Genomic DNA, 27,524 nt, shown 5'->3' with positions numbered 1-27,524 from the left:
ATAGCCCCATGCACACAACACTTACCTAAAACTACTCTTAGCACAGTCACAGGAAGTGAATGGCGTGGCATTTCAGTGCCAAAATCCTCATTAACTGTAATTAACATTTAGTGTGTGCCAGTTCTTTGCTACTGTCACTCTTGCTTCCTGTAGGATGCAGTGCAGCCAGGTCCTCACAGCCTCTGGACACTGCAAAAACTAAGAGAAAGTTCAAACTCAGAGAAATTTGTAAAACACAGTAGAAACTTTTAACAGTAACAAAGCAAGTAGTTAGAGCTTTTTCCTGCACATTTCTATTTAGAAGAGTATTTTTCATTCTTAACTGAGACTTAGAAGTATCAGAATAAGTTTATTAAATACTTCTGTTTCCAGATCAGTAATTTCTTTTGTTTTAAACTTCCCTGGTGAAAAGTGGTTTCTCGTTGCTGTCATCACCAAGTTCATGCTTCTGCGTAACCAGGGTGCCACTTTTTCTCACTGCTGTGCAAGCCTAAAACTTGACTTACACATGAGCCATATTCCCCATTAAGATTTAAGGTGCACACATGTTGAGGAAGCTAAATAGCCATGTTATTAATACATAAATTGATTTATGCTCCTTCTAATATCCTGAGATGAAATAGGGAAGCCAGCCTATACTGATGCAACACAGTGAAGCTCACCCAAGGACTGGGGACTGATCAGACAGACGCTTGCCTTCTGTGTAGTTAAAGCAGTTAAACTCTCCTCAGTTTGCACGAGTGAATTGCTATTTAAACCTCAGCAGCATGGCAAGCACTCCCCTTCCGTGATCCACCCGCTAACAACCTGCATGCCTCCAGCACTGAGCAGGCAGAGGCATGCATGGGACTTTGTGCCTGCCGCTGCTGTGCTCCAGACAATGGGCTGCTCTCCTGTGCAGGCTTTTATTGCTTCTTCCCCTCTCAAACTATGCCGTTGCTCTTCCTTCAGTGTGCAGCCAGGGAAAGGCTTCCCTCCCCGGGCCTGATGCTTTTCACATTGCTGAGGCTAATTGGCAGTAGGTTTAACATGTATCTTAATTGTAACTACAAGTGCTTTGGGAGTGGGAAGAGCAGACGGACCTTACAGCCTTTAAAACTCTCCTCAGGTACAAAAAGGCCTTTATAAAAACCTCGGAATATGTAAAACACTGTGAAGGAACAAAGCAGGGGTGTAAAGGGAAGGCAGTCCCCCAGCTGTGCGCAGCCTCCACAGTCGGTCCGAGTGAGACCATGTACACATATCCCTGCCCTGAACGGGCTGACCAGCCGCCACAGCCCTCAAAGCAGAAGCAAAAAGACCACGTGGACAGCTTTTGAGTAGTAGCTGAGAAGACTAATTCCACTCCTCAAAAATATTCCCTCATGCTCTCAGTCAATGGCAACATTCCCTGCACAGCAGGCAGGAGAAGCCCTCCACCCACCCCTTGCCGCTGATTCAGGCAGTAGCAAAGGCCAGGTACAAACACCAAAAGGCACTAGGAGGTGTCACACCAGTGGCGCTACCAGGGTTCAGCCACCGTGCACCCCGAGAGGGAGGCATGAGATGAAAAAGCAGATGTGTGCTGCTTTTTTCCATTTTCCAAAAACAACAGTAGTATCTTGGGAGGAACTGTGGGCATCCTTTGGACATGGAAAGTACTTAACAGCAGATGAGGCCAACTGCAGTTTTAATACCAAAATCATTTTTTATGTTACCCAACTAATACACAGTAATACTTCAATGTGGCTTGTTGCTGCTCCAATTTCACCTGTTGTTTGTAAATAAGTGTTAAAAGCACAGTATCCTCATAATCTGGCCCCTCAACACACCCTGATATCCCTGGGTATAGTGGACTCCATTCTCAAGGTAGCTTTTACCGGCAGGCACTGCAGGTGATGTGTTGCTCTGTCTGACACCCTGTCCGGGCACCTGAAGACCTTAGTGCCCAAATGAGTCATACACTGCTCAGAGTCAGTTGTCACCCCAACATGGTCTCTTTGATGCCACTGTGTGCCTGCATTCACTTTTGGGGTACCTGATGGAAATCGGGCAGTCAGCACCTGGCATGGTGTCCCTCTGCTTCAGTCTGAACATAGGTGCATGCTGGGGGGCACCCTGTAGCACAAACCTCTTGCAGAGTGACCATAGCCCAGACCCACTTCTTGAAAAGTGATGCACTAGCAAAGAAATTCTTCAGCCCTGCAGACATGAACAACCAGAAAACACGTACCGGCAGGAGCCTAGCTGGTATCTCTTGCTACCTCTAGTGCATGTCTTTAAAGATAGTAAGGCTCATCTTTAGGTCTGTAAGCAGAAGAATTCCATCCCTCCTTTTGGATTACAGAGGTGGAACATCTTATCATTTTTCTTTCTCCACGCAGAGGGATATTTCCATTTACTTTTTTTTTCTTTTTCCCTCCTCTTAAGAGTCTTGAGATTTGCAGCCCCCTGGGGTCAGCTTTGAACAGAGTGGGCAGTGCCTCTGTGCTGCATGTCCTCCCTAAATCCATCTTCCCACACTGGTAGGCAGAGACAGAATGAGCCTCAGAGGAATCCATGGCATTTCTCTCCCGGCTTAAATGCAGTGAATATGATGTTTGAAACACCATTAGTCATGAGTGATTAGCAAAGCTTAGTTGTTGAGGTTCTTAACTGCCCCCCCTCCACCTCTGCACAGGGAAGGGCATGTTTGTGGTTGTGTTGTGCAATTATTTTTTTTAATCTAGTTCAATTTTTATGGGTTCAGCTTATCTGCAGCCATAACAAGGAAAGAGATTCACAACCATGCTGCAATTATTAATAATCCGTTAGGGGTTCTTAGAGCTCTCCATAAGCTCTCTCCATTTCAAATATTATATATCTAAATAAATAAGCAAAGAGTGGTCTGATTTTAACCTCTCCAGTGTAACTAACACTCAAGGAAGTGGTGGGGAATGGGGCTCAAGTGCTGGATTTTTGCTGGGCCACTTTCAGAGCCCATGTTGTTGATGGTTTCCTGAGACCCTATATCTGACTTAATTTCATTTTCTTCTTGTTCCCTTTGCTGAAACAATTGCCAGCATATTCATTTAAGACATGAGGATGTTTCTTGGTGTTCCCAATATGTAGAAGTCCCATCAAATATGGTAGGAAAGCAGGAAGACTGAAGTGTTTTAGAAAAATAAATGTTTCTATCCCTAGTAATATTAAAACACAACTTAAAATCATTTACAAAGAAATGCATGCATGATACAAATGAGAACATGGTAAAAATTGGGCATTTAAAAACTAATTTGTCAGTGCTAAACAGAGCATCAGCTTCATCCTCTGAAAGACCCCACAGGAACATCCCACATGAGCTCAGCTGCTCATGAAAGAGCTACAGGCTTTATTGCATGCTGCATCAGCACTTAGGAAGAGCTCCACTTTGGCTATTAAAATATTACTTTGGGAGAATTAAATTTCTCCAAGTCCAGGAAAATGCTACAAAAAGTAAACATGCTTATAGCTGATCCAGCCTCTTCCTGCCTCGACAAGGTGGCTGTCCATGTGCACAAGGACAGGTGGTGAGGCTCCCACCTCCCACCTCAGCTCCACTTCTTGTGGAGTCATTGCCAAGTCTCTGCAGGTGTCCTGATTCATTCAGCTTGCTCTAATAGGGATTAATTTGTAAGTACCTCATTAGTTCAACATGAAACACAGTAGCCATGGTCAAAGTGCTTAGTCTTCCAGCCAGCAGTGGACTCTACATTTAGAACTGATATTCTGTGTGCATCTCATACCTACTGACTGCACACGTTTAACATTTAATAGTAGTTCAATAAGCAGTGCCTAAAAGACAAATACACATTTGGGAGGAATTCATCAGTGAGCAACTTCCAGAACCATCCAGTCCCTTTACCACACTCTACCCATGTGCCCCCAAGTCTCCCTAATACTTGGACAATTAACATGTTCATCTGCAAAGCCAGTAAACACCCAACCATTCAACAGCAACCAGTACTTTCAGTCTCTAGATGCACGCTATGTTAAACTAGATTTTTGCAGCATGATCATTTGTAGGGTTTTCTCTTTGAGGAAAACATTCACTCAAGGGGAAAGGCAGTGTCCCAGCATGCATGAATGTCTAAAGGTGCTGAGGGGGGCTGTAGTGATGTACACCATGGGCTGTGTTTTCCAAATGGCTTCCTTAAGTACACAGACATGGTTCATTTGATTATTCCAAGCAGTGAAATTATTCCAAACCTCTTGGTTGTACACACAAGTGCAAACTGTTAGGAGACATTCCTGAGAGGCTGGAGCAAGTCTGGAGGTTGTGTGCAGACAGAGAAGGCAGGCAGGGCTGCTGTCAGCCCCAGCCTTACGGCACTGAGAAGGTGCCTTGGGCATGACTGCCCAGGGACTCTGCGACACCATCTGGTACAGGGTGGTGAGGCTGAGGTTAACTTTCCAAGAAGCCCTTGCCATTGCTGCTTATTAAACTTACACAAACAAATAAATAAATAAGCAAACAAACAAAAAAAGTAGGAAGATCAGAAAATCAGTTATTATTGAAAGTCACGAACATCACCATCAGATTTACATAAAGGCGTATTCAATTATTTTATGGCAAAGATTTTCATCACTTCTTGACATTTCCTTAATGTTTCACTTTTATTCAAACTTCTACTTAATAAGGTTTTATTTTTCTGTCAGATACATACTTACTAGTTAGATATAGAACACTGATTTAAAAGGTGCACAATGGCTTGGTTACTGCTAAGTTAAACTTTCCCTAAGAATCACTTTTTCTTTATGAAATTCTTAATTATGAATGAAAGGCCATCTTGAAAAGGACAAATATCACAAATAATTATAGGCTGCTTAAAAGAGGCAGAAAATTACAAACAAAAAAAAGGTATGTAGAGTCAGAATAATTAAACCATTTTCTTAATGTGCAAAAAGACTTTTTTTAATTTAAAACAACAACAACAACAAAAAACATCCTAGTCCCCTCTAATTGATGACATCAGCTTGAGTACTTTGCTGAATCAAGGTTAGGTTATCAGGTTATGACTTGACTCCTTCTGGTACCAAAATAAAATTAAAATTAAATATGTTGAAAATCTATTCTGGAATGCTATTTCTAATAAAGTAACTAAGCATTTTTTTTATTTTTTTGTTTACTTCTCATTCTTACCCTCCCTCGGAATCCAGCAGAGATGTAAGGATTGAAAGGAAGGGGTTCCAGGTATTGCCTCATTGCAAATACCAACACACTGGTGAATGGTAGATGCAATGAGATGAGATTGTGCTTCCATATGACCCATCCTCAGAGAATGGTCTATGTTACAGATCTATAGAGTTGAGGTTTTGTATAATAAAACGGCATAGATTATACTCAAAACTGCTATTTCGCATTTTGCTCAGATAATCCAGGCTATTTACTTCTCATGGACTCACAGATCTGTATTACTGCTCTTCAGTGACCTCAGAAAGGATGAACTGCCTGGTTCTATCAGCCCACTATTCTTCCATCATCTATCCCTTATTGCAGTGGAGTTCCAGAGCAATATATAAGGGGTAGTGCCCAAATCCAGCTGAAATTCAATGACTAATCACTTCTCTCAGGTTCCTTTTAAGGACCCTGGACTAATCAGTAAGGGAGTAAGAACTTGCTTTAAGAATGAAAAAGAGAACATCCAGATATAACAAACCCATAATTTGCCCCATGTCCTCAAGACAGATGGATGGATACAGGCTATTACTACAAAATGATGTAGGAGTCAAGAAGCAAGCACTTGCCATCACACTGTGTCTATCAGGCATACAAGGATAAACCCATGTAAAAGGGAAAAGGGCATGCTCACAAACTAGCCCTAGAATTATTCCCCTTCTCCCCTAATGACTCCCCTTCCTGGAATTAAAAATTGACAATGTCAAAAAACTTTTAATGACTAAAAAGGAGATTTAAAAGCCATCAGTAATCCACCTGAACTTGAGCACCAAACACAATCATTTGTTGTTTCATTGTGTTTTGTTTGTGGTTTTTGGTGTTTTTTTTTTTTCTATTATTTAAGTACATTTGTATGTTAAATACAGTTCATTACTGATCTGGACTTGAAATGACATTCTATATGCAAGTTATATTTACTTCATATGTTATCCCGGAAAATATAGCTTTAGTTGTAGTTTAATGGTCCAGTGAAAGTAACGTTTATTTATCCATTGACTTAACAGAAACATAAATACATGTTGGTATATATCTCCCTCTGTCTTGAGGGCCTTGCACAGACATGTTTGTATTTTTTCTTGTTAAAAATTTTCTGTCCATGTAGTCCTAAAACAACTTCAATGACTGCAAAATGGGCTGCAAATAATGTTTCCTACTCATTCTTGTAATTCATCATCTGATTCATTAACGTCAGACTCTAGATTGTGGTCATGTTGCAACTGTTCTGTAACTAACTTGGCTTTGTTTTCCCTTTTCAGAGAGCAGATATAGCTGTTGCCCCCCTCACTATAACGTTGGTGCGAGAAGAAGTCATAGACTTTTCCAAGCCCTTTATGAGCCTGGGAATCTCCATCATGATCAAGAAGCCTCAGAAATCTAAACCGGGTGTATTCTCTTTCCTGGATCCTTTGGCTTATGAAATTTGGATGTGTATAGTCTTTGCTTACATTGGCGTCAGCGTAGTTCTTTTCCTAGTCAGCAGATTCAGCCCTTATGAATGGCACTTGGAAGACAGCACTGAAGAGCCACGTGACCCTCAGAATCCTCCTGACCCTCCAAATGAGTTTGGAATATTTAATAGCCTTTGGTTTTCCCTGGGTGCCTTTATGCAGCAAGGATGCGATATTTCTCCAAGGTTTGTTCCATACCATTCCATTACCTTTTTGCATTTTATGGTCATTTTTGATGCCATGGTGCATATATGTTACGTTTTCAATTTTTTTTTCAATTGCAAATTTTTGTTTTGACATCCCATTCAATGCTAAGCTTCATCATCAATCCAATGTTTGCTAACATTCACCTCAAAAGTGAGTGTCATTGCCTTATAATGCCACTTATGCATTTCTGCCAAACTTATATACACCATGTTGAGGCTGTAAAATGCATGGGGTTTTCTGTTTTCAGCAATGCTTGGAGGGCTACCGTGTTTTTGCTGCATATCTCATTTTACGGTCATCTCCTTGGTGCATATAACATATTATGCTTTGCAAAATCTGAATTATTTATTTTTAAAAAGCCACATGCAACAGCACTTTAAAACACCTTCACTCCTGCCAAGGCTTCTGCTATTTTTGCCTGCTTTTTTTGTCCTTCATTTCTCTAATTTTGTTCTTGAACTATCTTTTCATCTATTAGTAATTTGCTTACTACCATGTTCTATACGTTCAGGTCTCCATGTGTGCTCCTCTAGTAGTTATGGTGTGTATCCTGTGTGTGCATTGTTATTTATATCTGGCCTAATGCATTTTCCCTGTGTTCATAGTCAATATGGTCTAATAAGCATTGCTGGTTTCCATAAAGATTTTTTTTTCATTCAAGAAGGCAGTCTTTCTGAATAAGGCTTTAGTAAAACGTGCTTGGTATTAGTTCTATTTTAACAGCAAGCACTGCTATTAACCATTGTAGAATTGCATTTCTTTTTCAAAGAAGCATTTTGAAAACCACCAGAGAATAGTAAAGTTCTCTCTACTTGAACAATGCATACCTCAAATATTTTTTAGTAATACATATATTATGTTCCCACCTATACACTGTTAAAATACTTCAGTGATGTGCCTGTGGTAAGCAGTAAAATTATCTAGTTTCTTAGTGATAGAACAGTAATTATATTTTTTATGAAAATATTTTAAAATCCAGTTTACAGCTATTTTAATTATTAAAATACCTGTTTAGTACAAACAGGATGCAGTTTTTCCCTTTAACAAGGTTGCTAATTAAATCAAGAGAGACAGATATTTTCTGACTAAGCACTTATATTCAAAATACACCTTAGTAATTTCCATATTTGTGTACCTTTTGCAAGACTTATATTATTCAAAAGTTAACAAGTTTTCCTGGTCTAAGAGTGAAAAAAGTGACAAAACCTCATGGAAGGAAGTTTCATGGAAATGATCATGATCTTGCCTGTCGTAATCTAATAATGATCCTTTAAGCTCACAGTCATTGCACATTCAAATCTGCTAATGACTGCAGTGAGGTCCAGGATTTTCAGAGATGCCTGTCATTATTTGATGCACATAATTCATATGTTTTAGAAGTCTTGATAGCAGCAGGTAGATACCATATGTAGCTGACAGTTGCATATACCTCCCATATAAAACATACATGTGATATTTTTGCCTGGTTATGACCCCACATCACAATTCTCAGTGTTTCAGTGTGCTGTCTCACTGTCCTGCTACAGCTGCCAGCCTCCTTCTCCTGTTTATATGCTCAATCTCTGCTTTATTCCCAAATTCTGTAATGAAACTTTGCTTGCTGTTAAAAGTAATGGGTAGTTATAACATTTAAATTGCTGTTGACCATGTGTGTGCCTAATATAAAGGACCGGGAAATAAGCACTGGGACATCACATGGAAAGCTGTAGGCATTATACAGTTTCTGCTAGGTCTGTTTATTGACAGCAAATAGCAGTGCATAGGATTTTTGTTAAGCTCTCGTGTGACTCTGACATGCTCAGCCATATATAACATTATATAACGAGTGGAACATACTCTATTTTTTTCAATATTACTATGATAAGTGCCTTGGAAATACCTACAAAAAACAGAGAGAGCAGTAAACCTATTTATTTTATCTGTCCATCAGAAGCTGTTAGGTCAATATTAATTCATGGTCCTCGTTAGAAGATACTATCTGGCTGTTTTGTTATCTTTCATGATAACAGATTCCAGGCAGTTATGTGCATTGCTACAGGAAAGACACAGAGAGAGAGAAAGAGAGAGAGAGAGAGAGAAAGAGAGAGAAATTTAATACCTTGGTTTAAATTCCAGAAACACCATTCCTTTGAATGATATGTTGGTTTAAGTTGATTTAATGCCAAATTTCTTTTCCATAGAAGGGACTATTCCCAAGTATTCCATCCTGAATCCGTATCTTTGTAAGGTTATGCCATTCACAATACATCGACTATATGAATGTTTCATACTATTCTATTGCCATTAAAAGGGGCTTCATTCTTCCATTGTGAGTTTTGTCTGAATAAATGTCTTATATGAGAGCATGCAGCACTTGTAGAGAGATGCCAACAAGCAGTCTGGAGAGATCACTTTTGTACTTGCTGATAAAGGCTCTTTCAGCTGCCTTTGTGCAGAACAGCTGTGACATCTAATGACTAGTTAGATCTATCCTTGGTGAGTATGCTGTGTGGATATTCCAGAGGATATATCCCTATACTCTCCAATCTGTATTTAATAGGAGTCATCTCAGCTGAATCAGAAAGCAGCCAGAGGACGGTGGTTAGTTCATCCTATGATGGAACCGACACTTGTTCCAGTAGTTTTGTTCTGCTATCAAAGGCTGCTGTATTTTTCTGCATAGTGAGCTAAAGTATTGAAAATTCACTTTTGATGGATCAAAAGTGGATTATTAAATTTGATTAATGTAAGATGTGTATGGCTAATGGAATCAGGAGGAAACAGTCACATTTGTAACACCATTCCGAGCAAAAGTATCTTTGAAATCTGTATGAGACCGCATGTTTTAATTTTGTTCTTTATTCTTGTGGAACAAAGAGGCTAGATTAATTAATAGCTGATGGAAAAAGACAGGGGGGTCATTAAAAGTTATCACAAGAGCTTGGTCATTTAAGAGGCTATATTTCTAGACCCATATTTTTGCAGCAGGTCTCAAGAGACTCCTATTAAAGGCCATGGGAATGACTTAGTGGGAGTTTCAAAACAGCAATGAGAGCTGGGTAACTTGATGTTCCTGAAACTCCCACTGCTGGTTCCTATGACGAGAGAATGGAGCATCTGAAGGCAGAGCTTTAGATGCTTTTATTTATTGTATTCTGTCTCAACAGCCTAGGTGAGTGCCTCCTGGCCAAATGAGGCCAGCAGGAAAGGCAGAGGTTTTGCTGGGCTTATGAGCAAAGGACTGAGCTCCATGCTTGGCAGGTACCCTGTAGCATGAGCTCAGAGTGGAAAGGGGGGGTCTAGGCAAGCAGATTTTACCCTAGGTTGTTCAGGGCTTTTCATCAATATACCAGCTATCTTGTATCGATCATAAGAGCCCTATTAAAAATTAAGTAGTGTGAAAAGTGTATTATTTCTGTTTGTTATAGGAAATCAAATATGTTTTATGGCCATGAGTAGAAACTTTAAGCTATTTTGTTAAAAAATGGGATTTTGTTTGAATGTAGCAACTGAATGTGAAATTGAGTATTTATTTTCTTTTTCTTGTTACTAATTTCTTTCTCTTGTTACTAATTTGCTCTCATTTGACTCCATGCTTCCTTTTAAATTTCCTCTCAAGGTATGCACTCTTCCTGTTTACTTCCTTTTGAAAACACCATCTGACCTTGTTTTGATAATTGTGTAATAATTCTGCTCTCTCTTGTTTGTTAACACTAATTCACTTTAAAATGATGTTGTGCAATGTATCGATTTATTGAAACAGTTTGGAAAACAACACATTAGGATAAAGCATTAGTTGTTTGTTTTCAAATTACAACACTGCACACTTGGACAGGTACATCTTCATCAGAAAAAGTGGTATTGGTATTAAAAGCTGTGATTGATTTTTCTGTAATTGTTATCTGAGTAATGGAGAAACATTTCTGTGGTTCGCAGTACAAAACAAACAAATATTCTCTTATTACCAGCCTGGTGTTTATATACTAACCCTTTTTCTCCCTCATCCCTCTACACCAGCCCCTGCAGTGGGTATAAGGAGTCTTCGCATCAGCAGATGGACTGGGAGGATCTGGGGTGCTTTTGGAAAAGGAGGTTGCCAGGCCATGCTCAACTGCGTTCTTGTTCTTTGATTTTGTCTGTCTGTCTGTCCTTTGGCATCAGCTTTGTGGTTTGTTTTGTTTTTCTTTTGCTCCATCCTGTGCTTGACATCAACTACAGCTATGTTATCCCAGAGCACTTCATGGTAGCAGCTGTTTAATCTTCCCTTTCATGCTCATTGGAAGTCTCTGGGAAAAACAACTCAGTAGTGACATCCGTTTCTCTTTCAAGTGACCTCAACTCTTCTGATAACTGCTCTGGTCCTCCTCTAGCAAGACCCCTCTCTTGCACGTAGGACCTTTGCCTGGGGAAGTGCATTCCTCTTCAATGAATCCAGTCATGCTCACCTCCCCCTGCTCTCAGCTGTTCTCCATTTTTTGTCCTGTATCTGTCTGCTTGGGTCATGCAGGTTGCAAAATCTCAGGGGCAAGATATTTTTACTGTTCTCTGTGCATAATACACTGTATGAACAGGCAGCTCGACACAGACGTTTTGTTATTGCAGCAATGTGGGACTGAGGTTTCACTGGTTTGGAAAATGCTTCTCCTCCTGCACATCTTCACCTCAGCAATGCATCTGTCCTGCAAGCAGAAGGGGCAGCTTCTGATGCAAGTAAGACATTTCCTAAGGAAAACTGTAGGGAGAATGAGCACACACCATTTTGTTCCATGAAATTTGTCCAAAGACCCTGGCAAGTCTTTTATTCATCTTCCTATTTCAAGAGGTGCTGTAAAGCAAGAGGGCCATGGGACCCTAGAGCAGCAAGATAAAGCTAGTTGTAGTGTGTGCAAGTGAATGTTTAATCTCCTTAGTCTGGCTCTGAAGCTGTCAACCTCACTGCAGCGAGGAGGAATTCAAATCCAGGCCTATCTTCATCTCAAAGATGGAAAGTATGTATTGAAAGAATGAATGAAAGAGGAATGAATTTCACCTGACATAGCCATGTAAAAGCAGTACAGTGTGCTCCAGTCAGGAGCACATCTCACTTCTCTCCATACTTGTTGGAGACAGATGGGCATCTTCAGATCTGTCCCACACTATAGCAAGTGAGGTAAATCTTGTTCGAGGGTGTCTGTCTCCTTTCTGTCTCTGCGATGGCTCCAAAGGGAGCCTTATTCAACGAGTTCAGTTGGCACTGCTTTGTAGATGGCTAAAATTAAGTTTTAGCTGATGTGAGAGTTTGATTTGGTGTGTAGGTTATCAAGTTTCACAAAGCATTTAAAGCAAGACCCTAACTAGTAAGGGAGTTGGCCAACAAGGGCCTTAACCATCAGGCCCAGTCAGCATGGGTTTATGAAAGGCAGGTCCTGCTTGACGAACCTGATCTCCTTCTATGACAAAGTGGCGCGTTTGGTGGATGAGGGAAAGGCTGTGGATGTGCTCTACCTTGACTTCAGTAAGGCTTTTGACACCATTTCCCACATTTTCCTCAAGAAACTGGTTGCTCATGGCTTGGACTGGCGTATGCTTCGTTGGGTTAGAAACTGGCCGGGCCCAAAGAGATGTGGTGAATGGAGTAAAATCCAGTTGGAGGCCAGTCACTGGTGGCACCCCCAAGGCTCGGTACTGGGGCCAGTACTCTTTAATATCTTTATTGATGATCTGGATGAGGGGATCAAGTGCACCCTCAGTAAGTTTGCAGACGACACCAAGTTAGGTGCATGTGTCAATCTGCTCGAGGGCAGGAAGGCTCTGCAGGAGGATCTGGAGAGGCTGCACCGATGGGCTGAGGTCAACTGCATGAAGTTCAACAAGGCCAAGTGCCGGGTCCTGCACCTGGGGCGCAACAACCCCAAGCAGAGCTACAGGCTGGGAGATGAGTGGTTGGAAAGCTGCCTGGCAGAGAAGGACCTGGGAGTGATGGTTGATAGTCAGCTGAATACAAGCCAGCAGTGTATTCAGGTGGCCAAGAAGGCCAACAGCATCCTGGCTTGTATCAGAAACAGTGTGGCCAGCAGGTCTAGGGAAGTGATTGTCCCCCTGTACTCAGCTCTGGTGAGGCCGCACCTCGAGTACTGTGTTCAGTTTTGGGCCCCTCGCTACAAGAAGGACATGAAAGTGCTCGAGCAAGTCCAGAGAAGGGCAACCAAGCTGGTGAGGGGTCTGGAGAACAAATCTTATGAGGAGAGGCTGAGGGAGCTGGGTTTGTTCAGCCTGGAGAAGAGGAGGCTCAGGGGCGACCGTATCACTCTCTACAGGTAGCGAGTGGGGGTTGGTCTGTTCTCCCACGTACCTGGTGACAGGACGAGGGGGAATGGGCTAAAGTTGCGCCAGGGGAGTTTTAGGTTGGATGTTAGGAAGAACTTCTTTACCAAAAGGGTTGTTAGGCATTGGAACAGGCTGCCCAGGAAGTGGTTGAGTCACAATCCCTGGAGGTCTTTAAAAGATGTTTAGATGTAGAGCTTAGGGATATGGTTTAGTGGAGGACTTGTTAGTGTTAGGTCAGAGGTTGGACTCAAAGATCTTGAGGTCTCTTCCAACCTAGAAATTCTGTGATTCTGTGATTCTGTAAAATCCCAGAAGATGCTCACTTGACACCTGCAAAGAATGTAGGGCGAGGTAGATTTCTTGACTTGCTCCATTATTCTGGTGTTATATTTCTGGAATTTACTTTTGCAACCATTCGGTAGCCCTCTGTTGAACACTGCTGCAGCACAGCCCCAGCTCAAAACTTGGAAGCCTTTTAACCTCTTGGGAGGCCCTTGGGAAGGGCAGAAATGCTTCCTCTGCATGTTGGTGATCCATCGGACGTGTGCCTGCCCTGAGGAAGCACACACAGGCCAGAGCGACGGCGAGTTCTCTAAGAGTTCATACCTTGAAAGTCATTGCTTCCTGATGGACATAGAGGTGATGCTTTGCTCCTTAAGCTTCCTTAAGCCATGTAACCATCTGAACCACCTGGCCTATCGGTATGGAGCTAGTGCAGCAGTCCCTGGGGCTGGTAACCCATAGGAGCCAGCCAGAGCCTGCCCCTCCAGTGGGAGCAGAGGTTCTGTGTCCTGGGGAAGAGGAGAGTGGAGAGCAGTTGTGTTTCACCGCTTAGCTTAGATCCACATTCCTCTGGTCTATTCCAGACAGCACTTTGTTTTGGTGGTGTTGGCAATAATTTTCTTTGGTGTGCTCTTTAATGTTGGATGGATCTTTCTTTCTTTCTCTCTTTCTCTCTTTCTTTCTCTCTTTCTCTCTTTCTCTCTTTCTCTCTTTCTTTCTTTTTCTTTCTTTCTTTTTCTTTCCTTCCTTCCTTCCTTCCTTCCTTCCTTCCTTCCTTCCTTCCTTCCTTCCTTCCTTCCTTCCTTCCTTCCTTCCTTCCTTCCTTCCTTCCTTTCTTTTTCTTTCTTTCCTTCTTTCTTTCTTTCTTTTCATATTAATTTAATGAGATCTTTTCATGGCCCAGGCGATCTCAGGCTCTGGCCAAGACTAGGCAGATTACTGGCCAACCCCCCTTGTGTGGGCAGGGTGGGGACCCAGCACCAGACTTTTGCTTTTTTCCCATCTCCATCTGTTGGTAGGACAACTTGTACCCACTGTCTGGGGATGGCACTGAGGGGCTTGAAGGAAACAAACAAACAGGTAAGAGTTTTCTTGTTTTCTATTTCTTCCCTTCACACAAATTGAGGAGTGCAACACCCAGGTTCCGTGGATTTTATACATTTTGGATTGAATCTTCCTCCATTGATATGGGTAAAGAATTAAGGGAAAACATATGAAATAGTTCTGTCTCAGCTCCTGAAATGATTCCTGATCAACATGCTGTGTTTGAAGAATGTGCACTGTGCATGGCAAGCAAATTCCCCACCCAGCTGAGCAGAGTGGTGCTGGTGTCCTTCAGCCCCCAAAAAACATTTTGAGCCTGATGTTCAATTGCTTTAAAGCAGCAAAGAGCTTTTATAGACACACAGTCTAGATCTCCTAACTCATAGGTGTTTTGTAATTGTGCATTAATACATAGGAGGGTTTTAGTCCTTCCGGTTTTCTTCTTTGAAAAAATACATATATATATTATTTTTACAACTTACTATGACATTGCTCTGGTGGTTAAAAATCTGGAATATGCTTGATCTGGAACAGTGGGCTTTAGGCATGCAAATTTCAATTAATATAAAGCAAATCAGTTTCTTTCCCCACTTCAATATGCAGATTCAGTGTGTAATCCCTGCTAGGCCATGATGCTGGATCATACTGGATCATTTTTATTATATTAAATTGGGTGTTTGCTCATGCCTTTTTGCTGTTCACCACATCTTACATTTTAAGAGTAAAAGGTATTTTTTTCCTTATGGCTAGTCAGACCCCAAAGAGGCAGTGATGCTGATATGCCACAGCAGGCAAATCAGTCAAGGGGAAAGGCTGGCCAAACAGAGAAAACAAAAGTCTTCTGGCAAAAGACGTCCCCAGCAAAGAGTCTGTAGAAGTCAGAAGAACTTCTTGCTGCCTGAGCCTCCAGATGGAGTGGGCTCAGAAGAACCATTATTTCTTTGTCCTTGTTTCCACTGAAAGACTTAAGAGGGTTTAACTAATTAAGAATAGGTACATGCTGAGCTTGCTCTCCTGAGGAAGGCTATCAGGAGCCTCTCCACAGATGTCTGAAGGATGAGGACAACAGGGTTGTGCATGTGAATTTCTCTTCAACAACAAAAATAAATCAAGGAATATCTTCGACAAAATTTGATGATATGTGTTTTTCCATAGATCTCTCTCAGGGCGAATTGTCGGAGGAGTCTGGTGGTTCTTCACTCTCATCATTATCTCTTCCTACACTGCTAATCTTGCTGCCTTCCTTACGGTGGAAAGGATGGTGTCTCCCATAGAGAGCGCAGAGGATCTGGCTAAACAAACGGAGATAGCCTATGGAACTTTGGATTCAGGCTCAACCAAAGAATTCTTTAGAGTAAGTTGCATGCTTTAAAGCAGTTCTGTTAAATCTCCATTAGAGCTTTTCTAAACTGTATGTGCCTGACACACAGGGTCATAGTTTTCAGTCATTTGTTTCTACCTACCAGTAAAGCTGTTCTGATGAAATCTGCTTTGTGCAATCAGGGCAAGCCTGTGTTCAGATTTTAAAGATGCTTTTTAAAAGGCATTTTATCAAGAATTGGTTGTTTTGCTCAACCTGAAACATCCTAAGATGAAAAACCTGACCTCTGCTATTGTGGGAAAGGTTTCTAACACCAGTTTCCAAGCCTTGCTCTGATGAGCAATAATGCAGTCATTAGCACAATATTTAACAAAGAAAACTCTTGGAGAAATGACTCTCCTGACCTACTTGTTCTGTTTGCCTAGCTGGCAGCCATTAATGTCATCCAGCATCGGTGTTTACTTGCCAGAATGAGAAGGGGGTGGGAAGCATATGTTGCCATTTCTGTGTGGGGCACTGATTGCTGCTGTTGCTGTGTCTTCATTGCTCATGAGTGTCTGGCTGTGGCTGTATCAAACAGCCAGGAGTGAAATAATTGTACCTCAGCATGCTATCGTGTGTTCACTTTGCTGATAGAAATGCTGGGTTTGCAGTATTTGAGGATGGGGGGGAGTATGTACATTTATTTAAGATCATCCTTTCTTTCTCCACTTGCCAAACCACAAGCTGCATAGGAGGTCATTAAAAACTTCATAGGAGGTTATTAGAACTTCTAAATAAGCCCTCAGACTACTTTTTTGTATCTAGAAATGCCTCCAGACCTTTTATTTCTGGTCTTTCCAATGGTGAACTGAAATGCTCAGCCCTTTCAGGAAGCTCCCAGCTCTCTCTCAACAGTGCCAATCAAATGCCATTCAAACCAGCATTTATTTGTATAGAAAAGTGGTCAGTCTAATTATTAGCCAGCACTAATTAGTGCCTATCACATATCCTGGTCAAATGCAATTGTGAGGGAAGAGGGAGCAGTAATACCCTTGCTGCTGTAGGCTGGTTAAATATTGATGGCTCTTTGAATTTGCTTAAGATGTTGAATGTTTAGGCTACACATAAAAAAGGAAGTAGCGAGCAAAGACTGGAAAAGCTGAGACTCTTGTAAGATAAATAACATCATCAGAGATACAAGACTACACACACATAGGCAGGTGTGTATAAATCTGACAAAAAAAATAAAAAAAAGCCAGCAGTGAATACAAAGATATTTTATGAATTTTTTTGTACTCAGCCTTACCTATATGTAATGTCTTCCTATAAAAATGGGTACTTGCTAGTTCTTGTTTAGCCGTGGTGGCAGATGCATTACAACAGCTTCTCTTTTGTATTAAAAACCTGTAAGATAAACAGTGACCTTGCTAAGGGTGACATAAGTGTATAAAATTTTGTATTCGGATTAATTGTCATCCTCCGGCAGTATTATCTGTACAGGAAAATGAGTTGAGTGGACCTGTCAAAAAAGGTGGTAAAATTTGCTTAGAAATATTGGTGCTGTTTACAGGCACCGTCGTGTGCTTAGGGGAAAAAGATCTTCCTAGGAGTATCTCGTTACATTAATACAGGAAGAGCGATTGTCTGAGGGTGTTTCTTCATTTCCGTAATAGTTTGACATAACATGGAAGTCTCTTCTCACCTGGAGATCAAAGGAATGAATGTTTCTTGTGAAAGGATACAAAGTCTAGTGAATGTGTGAATGCTTTGTTGTGCTGGTAATAGTCTTGGAATGAGCTGTGACTATCATGGTGCTTGGAGAAAGTGGGGCTCTACATGAGGATGATCTGTCAGGAGCTGCCAGCTCCATCAGGGCAGAGGAGGATGAGGTGGGGAGAGAAGAGAGCAGAGCCCTGGTGCAGCAGATCCGGGCATAATGCCCATTCAGTGAGGTCCAGGTGGGCCAAAATGGGGAGGAGAATGGGCCCCAAGTTATGCTTACTTTTTTTTTCATTACTTTTAAAATTATATTCAAACTGTGATTGTTTCTTCTTGACAGTCTCAAGGCACCCAATATCATTTCAGTTGTATTAACTTTTGCAGAGTAATTAATTTGAGCAGAGTGATGCAGCCACAAAACTGTTGTAATTAATCTTCTTCAGTTGATTTAAGAAGGGCAAAAACTTTGCCATATATTAAATACATACTCTCACATAAATACTTCATTGTATAGTCTTTATTAGCTACCTAGTAAGGTGGTAATAATGGCTGTAACTTGAAATAACTCTTGGAGGACACTTGGTTTCTGAGTGCCTGCTGCACAGAGGATGCTCAGTCTGTGCTTTGGGCTGTTTTTCTCCCTCTGAGCTCTTTTTGCACCGCTTCTGGAGCACCACTGGGAGTGATAGTGGTCTGAGCCAGAAAAAGCCTTGGGTTCTGCTGGGTTTACTGTAATGTTTATTCCCCTTGCAAGGGGAATATCCTCATCCTGCCATTCCCCACCAGCATTTAACCAATTTGAGAACAGCTGGCTGAGTGGGTCAGGATCATAACTATTCAGCGAGAAAGGACGATTATAACTGAGGGGATAGCTACATGAGCAATTTAGTGCAGTGCTTATTCTAATTTCCCATACATATGTATGCACACTGTGGCTGTGACACGTGAGAGGTTGCTAAATCTTCCCAGGTGATGGGAGAAGATACCTGGATGCAAGCACGTGCATAGAGGCACCAAAAACAGTAACTTGGCTTTGCAGCTGGGCCTTGGCTTCACACAGGAGGCACAGGGCAAAGGCTGTCCCAAGAGCCTGGAGAAGAGAAGGCTCTGGGGAAGCCTTAAAGCAGCCTTCCAGGAGTTAAAGGGGGCCTCAAGGAAAGCTGGGGAGGGATTCTGTGTCAGGGAGTGTAGTGACAGGACAAGGGGGAACAGTTTTAAACTAAAAGAGGATAGGTTTAGATCAAATACAAGAAATTTTTCAGTAGAATGGTGAAGGTGGTGAGGCACTGGAACAGGTTGCCCAGAGAAGATGTGGATGCCCCATCCCTGGAGGTGTTCAAGGCCAGGTTAGATGGAGCTTTGAGCAATCTGGTCTAGTGGCTTCCAACCCAAACCATTCTGTGATACTAAGATCCCATCGAGAAGCTTTTCTGGGTTTATCTCTTAATAGAGGTGTAATGCTAAGACATTTCTTAAACAAAGATACTGATCAGATATTGATCTTCATGCCTTTTGTTGGCCAGTGAAAGGTGCTAGACTGACCACAGTGAGGGAAAATCTCCTAATGCATCACAGAAGGATATCACATAAAAGAGCTTCATGTACCCACCATCTCATCTACACAGTTTTAGAAATAGCTTCTTTAGATCCTTCAGTCCATGGCTCCTTTCTTCCAGCTGCATTTCCAACTAGGATCACTTTGGAATGTTTCTTTTACAGTGTGGATACCTATCTACATGGAACTGGACCGATACCAGCCCCTCATTTCACATGAACAGATGGTAATGACTTCTAGCCGCTTCACAACTGGTCAGATTCCAGCTAGTGACCTATTTTGTAGTGTTGGCTGTTTCCCTAAATGTCACAGTGTCTCCCAGATAGATGCTAACCCAGCAATGTAGATTAAAGCTAGATACAACATTGCTGTTTCGAGCATGCATGATGAACACTTGTCAGTGTGACATTGCTCTTACAGTTAAAACATTAGAGCATATTTTTTGTAACATTTTCACAGCAGGCTCTGTTCACTCTCCTCAGTGGTTGGTGACTCTCTGCATCAGGGTATTTGTCCGCCAAGTATATCTAAGAAACAAATGAGCCTTCCTATGTTTTTATGTTTGTTGCTCATTTCTGCTCAGAAACATTTTATGTTTTGCACTAATTAGCTTATAAAAGCATTTAAATGGCAATCAATACATTACACCAATTCCCTTTTGGCTTTCAAAGGGCATTCATCCATACTGAAAATGAGAAGAACCTCTTCTTAGATATTTACTTGCATAAAGTCTCAGATTAAAGGCTCAAAAATAACCTTCTTTTTCTTGAAAACCAACGAAGGACTATACTAGAAAGCAGTTACAAATAGCAACATTGCTCCTTTAAGGACATATCTTTTAAAATTAATATTTTCTAATACATTCAATTAAAGCTTCAGCATATATGAGCAGCTCATCAAATCAATATAACATCATTTAATCCAAATTCAGCACTGAACCTAAGTTTAATACCACAGTCTAATAGGTTTCTGACCTCCAGTATGCATTTATTCAAAAGGCGTGAACTTTACAACTAATTAATAATTCTTATGTAAACTTAGCTGTATTTAAATTTCTGTAGAAGAACATGTTTCTAGACATTTAGAAATAGAAGTTGCTTTTCAGTTTATTGTGGTTTCTTTTATATAACACATTCTATAACGTTCTAACATTCTATAACAGATATCTGTATTAAGAGGCTTTTGAAAGGTTTCTTTAAAACAACTCATATGGTAGGTGTTTGGTCATTAGTAAACAGCTGACCAACCAGTACACTTCACTGAAAACCTGAAATTTCAGAAGGTATCCTTGAATTTTATGTAATATGACAGGATGAAATATTGAGATAGGTGACATTTAGCAAGATCTTCCATTAGGTCTTTTTCTTTTTTTGTGGGAAACTGAAGCATCTCATATCATACCATTGCCAATGTAGTTAATTACTGTTAACTAAAACTCAGAGAAAAAAAAAAGGAGGCCTCAAAGGACTGATATTTTATTGTACAACTTTGTATTTTCCTCAACAATGGTTTTAAGGATGTCCCTGACAAAACAACTGCTATCCAACAGTTCGCCAGTGCCTCAGATGAAATGACTTGCTGTTCTCAAGTCAGTTCCTTTTTTTTTTTTTTTCCTGGAAATGGCATCAGTTCTTGGGACTGTTAGGAGTTTCTGCAGAAAGGCCAAAGATCCTTTGGATATGATGGTTGTTCTGCTACAGCTGGTTACTCCTGCCTGGCACTGATGTTCATTAGTAGGGGACAGAGAATTTGACACTGAAATTGCTTGTGCTGTTGATAAAGACAATCATAGAATCATAGAATATCCTGAGTTGGAAGGGACCCTTAAGGATCATCAAGTCCAACTCTTGACACCGCACAGGTCTACCCAAAAGTTCAGACCATGTGACTAAGTGCACAGTCCAATCTCTTCTTAAAGACTTCAGGCTTAGTGCCTGGAGAAGTCAAACAGGATGACAGCCTTCAAGCACAGCTTAGATACTTGAGATACTATTTTTAGGATTTGTTTTCAACATTGTATGAAACTCACAGCTTAAATTAAACTCTCTGTTACTTCAGGACACACGGGAGCAATAGTTGAGTTGAGGACATCAAAGAGCCAATGAAACATGCTTTTCTGGTGCCTCCTTTGGGAAGACTTCACTTCTCATTGCATTTGGATACCCTACCCAGACACTTAGTAGTATCTTTCTCTTAATTAATGTTGTGCTAGGAAGCGATACTGTTCTCTTACTTCTTTGCAGGAATACTCAGCACTTAAAATTCCTTTTCAGCAGTTTTCTCAAAAAGTTGTTCATTCTGAGTCAGGCTCAAATCCAAACCCTTTCTGGACCTCATACATACACAAATATATGATATAAAAACATTTTTAAGATACGAAAAGTCATACTAAGAATGGGCCTAAGATGGTCCCCACCTTCACTTTTCCTCTCTTCTTGGTTTCATGAAGTATGAATCAGCAAGAGCAGACAGAAAAGCATGCGATGTCCTGGCAAGATGCTTTGTGTTTCTTTTAAAAAGAACTTTAAATATAACTTGTTTATCTGATAAAACTAAATCTGATATAAAAATATATATATTCAAAAGATTAGTGCCAAAGCAGAAAGTAAACATTTATCTGAAAAAATAACAAGAGAACAAATAAACAGATCAACCCCAAATTCCTTGGAAAAAACAAACAAACAAATAAAAAAACACTTAAACTCATCAAAAGGATTTTGAAATACCTTCCATTAAAAGCCCTTTGGGTGTCTTTTCTTCAGGCAGTGCTTTGTAATGAGATGAACAAGGTACAGCTGTGGTGACACCCATGGGTCCCTGCTGGATGCAAAGAGCCAACTGCCTACGGTGATCCCAACCCAGCCAAAAGAGTGCGAAGACCCTGAGACCCTGAGGCCCTCAGCGTGAGGGTGAGCTGTGGCCAGTGAGGCCAGTCCCTCAGGGAGGAAAGTCAGGTAGGCAGAGGCACAGCACAATCCCAAATCCATTAGGGAGAGAGGGAGAAATAATGACTCTAATAGGCTCTGAAGCACTAGCATATTATGCACCAGTTAGAAGATAAAGAGCTCATTGCTTTCCTCTGATAAGGTTGTAGGAAGACGAGAGGCAAGGGAAATAAATTCTACCAGCAAACAGTTTAGTTGAGGGAAAGCCATAAATTACGACCCAACAGTTGCCATGTGATTTTTGTGCATTTTGTGCAATCAACAGTACTGAGACCATCATTAAAGCCTATTAAAGCCACCATTGTGAATTCTGTACCTGCAGTGCAAAGGGTTTCATTGTAGTTAAACTCCTTGATTTTTAATTTCAAAATTTATTTTGCCAGTGAAGATGAAGGACTTGTTTCTAACACAGAATTCATACACATTTTCCTTTTGCCTTTGGATAAAACTATGATTAGCACTTTCAAGCTTTCAGTATTCCTGGCACCGAACAAAACAACACAGTGATCATAACAAATGCCTGACAAAAATATTGAAGTGTGGTTGTTATTTATGGACTTTAAAGAATAGAACATCACAGAAAAGTGATAGCTTCAAATATGAGCTGCGTTGATCTTTGATGCGCAACGTGGCAGCAATTAATCAGAAAAAGAGCTATGTTTTAACTGCTTTTCAACACAGAAAATATGAAAAGCTTATTCACCCATATATTCTTCTCTCCCTTCCCTGTTTGACATAGGTGAGTGTGTGAATGGATACTGAAATGAAAGCATGTGTGCAGGGAGTTCACCAGCTCTCCATTGCACAGTGAAGCACGGTCTACTTGTAGGTTATTTTCTCTTAATTTGTCGAGCCTCTCTTCTGCCACATGGATAACAGGCAGTTTTAAAGATGACAGGAAATCAAATGTGACATAATTATAAAAGAAATGGTTTCCCATTAAGTGATCTAATGTCCTTAAGCCTATGGATTGGAAAGGAAAATGTATCCTTATGGGAAGTAAAATTAGCAGCTCATCCATCATCCGCTCCTTGGCAAAGGATGTGTTTGTGTGTAAGCAGGGGTTAAGGTACCCGAGCCATTCTACTAACTTCAAAAGACAAGCCAGGATTCAGTGAAGCTTTCAATCAACATTTAGTAACAAATATTTGAATAAATCTCTCCTTATCTTCAATAACAGATGGCATTTTCCTATCAGCTCTACTTGTGTTCCTTGTTAAGGCTTTCCAGCTCACATACATCTTGATCCTGTTCAGAAATTGATTTCTCCAAGTCCAGGGTTGCCAACTGCATTGCACAGGGGAATTTTGTGCTCGGGTCCAGCAGTGAGCATGGAGCCGAGCCCACAGTCAGGATGAGTGCAGTGGATAGCAGAGGGTTAATCAAATAATCATGTCTGCACTAGAGGAGGAAGCAGGGAGTGCCTCGGGGGAAAATCACTTGCTGTTTGAACGCTCTACTTCTTGGAGAACAGCTATCTGATAATGATAATGACATTGCTCAAGACAGTGAGGACCCTGGGTTTTCAAGTCTCTCCTACCTTATGTAATGTGACCATGTCACATTAATACATGCTTGTTAGGGATTCATTTAAAATACATGGGTGCTGATAAATTACTTATAATGCTGCTACTGTTATTTTTGCATAATTAGAAAATACATGGAGGTTTAGAAACTCTAATGACGAGAATATGAAACATCCCCTCTTGCAGTCCGCTGGGGTTTCTCCCTCATTGCCTGTATATTGGCCTGTTTTGTCTGGAGCTGAAAACTCATTAGGTCTGACAGTGTTCAGCTACTATGCTGGAAACACTGTTCTCTGTTAATTTATTAAGGGCTGAACCCAGTGCAGGGCTGGGGGCTTGCTTGGTTGCCCAGGCAAGACAAGTCTGCTAAATGTGTCATGGCTGGAAGGATGCCCCTCCGCCTGACGTAATCCTGCCCTCCAGCCATTCATACACCAGCCTCCTGCTCCTGGGGCAAACAGACAGACAGATGGACGGACGTTCACACAGCACAACCGTACTGGTCTGCAGTGGTGCCACCAGCCCCGTTTGTCGCCTCTTCCTTGTGGTGAGCGCTCAACGTGCATGGCTCCGACCATGAATCACAGGAGGATTCACAAAGACAGCTTGTCTCCTGGTAAAGACTTTCATTTTAATTTTCTGATCAGTGTTGCAATGTGCAGGAATGGATGGCAGCAATAAAGCGAAGAGATGAATCTAGGCACAGGCTGAAGTTAAATATTGTGCCAGGAAGGGAAGTTTTCAATCTCGATTTACATACTGCTCCTCAGACTGTTACTGACATGTCAGCGAAGTCTCGTTGCAGCCAGAGTGACTGTTTGCTCGCCTGTCTGTGTGAGCGGAGTGCATCTGAGACAAGGTGTCTGTTACAGCAGCTGCCCACTGCTAAAGCCCATGTTTTCAAAATGACCATGAAGCACAGGAAGAAAGCCTCAAAAGAAAATTCTTACATGCTATTTTTACAAGATGGACTTTTCTCTTGTAATTGGGACACTGAGTGTCAGGTGTGGAAAAGCAGGAATGCTGCTGGAGCCTGGAGGATTTTTTGCAGGCTTCGTCCCCATCCCCTGCATGTGCAGTGCTGATGATGGGCCTCCCTGCACACCTCCTCCACCTCCAGCTCCCTCCCAGGCTGCAGCCAGGCTCTGCCCAGGGGTGGAAGCAGCTGGGGGCTCAGGGGTGACTGCTCCAGAAAGTGCTCACTGTCCTGACAGCCCCTGTACAGGGCCTGGCCAAGCCTTCGCTTAGGGGACCCTAGAAGGAAACAGAAGGCCCTTGGCTTGTGGGCCTGATCCACCAGCTCTCTGAGCTTCGTTTGCCTCAACTGGGAAAGGAGATTACTACTTCTAAGCAGAAGTTAGAACTTCATTAGCATTGGCAACAAACCACCGTGACAGTGTCTCCCATCCCAAACTTGACTGTGAACTATTCACCCTTTCCTTTACATTTATGCGTACGTTTTGTATATTCCTGCAAATATAAGGACTAGTTCACATACACGTGCTTTAGCCTTGCTTATCAGCAGTGTCCCCCAGATCCATATGCTGTGGATAGGGTTTGGCAGATGTGGGGGCTGGGCTTGCTGAAAGAGAAGCACCATGTGTTCACTCGTGGCTTCTGACCTACTTTCTTCTTCCCAGAATGTAATAAAAACAAGAGGTTCATGTAATGATGGGATTGATTTTTCTGTCCATATAGGTAAGTAAATTGCTGGCATCACAAGTTATCTGTGGCTAAAAGCTGTGACATCGATCTATTAGACTGTGCCCTACGACCTTCAGTAAATGACATCCCTGCCTTCATGTCCACAGCTGGGAAAGGAGACTAATGTGCCCTCGGGCCTTCTCTGAGACCTACTTTTTCCTTCACAGTAAAGAGCTTGGAAATCTCAGGCAAAGGCACCTTAGCAATAATATTATCACATTGATGTTGTCAAAGCAGCAGTGTTAGGCCAGGCTCCGCCTGCTTCAGAGATGGCATTTGGCCAGGGGCACCGGCCCCTGCCTTGCACTCCTTCCTGAGGCTGCTCTGCACCACGCTTGCAGGAGCAGACAGGCATCCATCCGATCAAATCTTGTCCAGAAGACCAGGACAGTGGTAGCCACTTGGTTGTAGTTTGCCACACTGGGAGCGGCTCCCAGAACCAGTGTGTCTTGAAGTGATCCCAAAGCCAGGCAGCAGATGTGGTAGCAGGGCAGTCTCCCGGTCCCTTTTCACTCCTGTTGAGTAACTTGCTTTTTAACGGTTCATAAGCTGCTGGATTCATTACCTGCTGTAGAAGAGCTAATTGTGCATGTGGAAAAAAAGCGGTGACGGATGATAATGAAGCTCAGGTTCACACTTAACTACTCCGGTTCATATCAGTGAGGTGTGAATTTATATAAAGGCAGCATGCATTATTCAGATTAAATACCTGCACTGTTTTTAGTATGGACCTTTGTGTTTTTGTGTCAGTCTGTCTGACTTAGGGCTATTAATTTCCCTTGTTAGAGAGCTATAATGTGGTGACAGGGCTGGTATAGTAGAAGAGCATGTGACCTCTGCTGCTGCAGGTCCTTTATAGATGTCCCTGCCTATCCCTGTGGTCAGGATGCACCATCCAGTTTGCAGCAGTCTATCTGACATCTGCTGCGTGTCCATGTTGCATTTACTGCATTTCAGTGCATACTGACCTACTCAAAAGTATATAAAGCCTATATATAGCCTGGACCCAGCCCTGAGACCAGGCAATAGTAACTGGCATTCTTCTGAGTCTTCTCCCTCTTCAGCCCACCAGTCCCATTTGTTACATTAGCACTGTGGTCATGAAATGTTCTCCCACTTGTCCTTGGTTACTGTGGGCATCTTTTCTCTTTCTCAAGTCTCTTGTTTCTTTGTTCCTCTCTCTCTGTTTTGAAGACAGACGTAAAAAATGTGAATCAGTATGGTCTGAAATGTTAAATGTACAGACTGAAAAAAGAAAGAATGTGCAGTTTATTTTAAAAGTAAAATTGATTTAGGTGAATTTGGCTCATGACTGGATTATCACCGGTAATCATCTGTTAAGAGAACATTTTTGTGCTTGACTGCCATGAAATGATTTCCTGGTGCCCATCAGAAGAAACAAAGGTCCAGTTTTGATCCTTTTAACAAAATATTCCATTAGCATGCTAGAGGAGGGAATTTTGAAGAAGACCTGCATGTAGCGGAGGAGGGGGCAGAAAGGGCTAAACTATCTGAAACAGGCAAAGGGCAGCTCTGTAACAGCCTTCAGCTCTGGAGGAAAAGCACTGTTGCTTTCAAATACAACAGCTTCATGACACTCAGCAGTGGAGGAGCTGACACAACGTCACTTTTAGCCAAAGTGTGAGACAGATGTCTACAAGGGTGGAAGGTAATGCAGTCAATAGGATAAGGCTTCCGCCACAAATATTCTTTAGAGGTAAATTTAACCAATGTCAAATAACCCTGTGAGAGGTGCTGGCTTTTGTGGTATCTCTTCAGGCAGTTTTGAGTATGCAAATGAGGAACCAAGGTGTCTGGTCAGAGCGCTGCGGGGCTGGGTCTGACGGTACTGAGCTGCTGATGCTGGAGGGTGGAAGTAGTAGGTTGCTCTAATGCCATTCTGCCACTGTTCTGCCATCAACCTGCCACCATCCTTCTGCTGTCCTGCTGCCATGCAGCCACGCAGGGCACACAGGCCCGGCCTAGGTCATGCCACACATCTTGACGCTGGTTCTTGGTTTGGTTATCTGTTGAGGTGCTGGAGCCAAACCTGCTCAAAAACAGGGAGAATTGCAAGGCAAAATTAAATTAAAAATGTGGATGGCTTGACTTGGCACTTCCTTTGATGATAAGCCCACTGCCACCTGGAGGAGGCAGGTGTTTGGGCGTTGGGTGGTGACAGGCCCAGCAGGAGCTGCCAGCCTGATGGTGACACCGTGGCCTGGTGGCATCAAGCACTGCCCTGTGGGTGCATCGCCTGGGGGGGGGAGAGAGGCTCTATTTATGTCTGCAGCAAGGGTCTAATCATGGAAAGGCGCTTTAATGTGTCC

General features: G+C 42.0%; 1 protein-coding gene across 8 annotated transcripts in view; it reads left to right on the top strand.

The window, feature by feature from the left end:
* Positions 1-27,524, top strand: part of GRIA3 (glutamate ionotropic receptor AMPA type subunit 3) — a 148,105-nt gene that overhangs the window by 99,112 nt on the left and 21,469 nt on the right. For 7 of the 8 annotated variants that reach the window (XR_011100979.1, XR_011100980.1, XM_068696822.1 and 4 more), the window contains 2 exons: positions 6,433-6,809; positions 15,598-15,796. Coding sequence is in view for 6 of the 8 variants with exons in the window: in XM_068696822.1 (XP_068552923.1) it covers positions 6,433-6,809; positions 15,598-15,796 (576 nt within the window). In the remaining 2 variants the exon portion in view is untranslated. Of the gene's footprint in view, positions 1-6,432; positions 6,810-15,597; positions 15,797-19,183; positions 20,513-27,524 lie in introns of those variants that run through there. The other variant, XM_068696828.1, reaches the window with a different exon arrangement.

The sequence above is a fragment of the Anas acuta genome, chromosome 13, assembly GCF_963932015.1.
Source record: "Anas acuta chromosome 13, bAnaAcu1.1, whole genome shotgun sequence".
Classification (NCBI taxonomy): Eukaryota; Metazoa; Chordata; class Aves; order Anseriformes; family Anatidae; genus Anas; species Anas acuta.
This window is presented reverse-complemented; position numbering and strand designations above follow the sequence as displayed.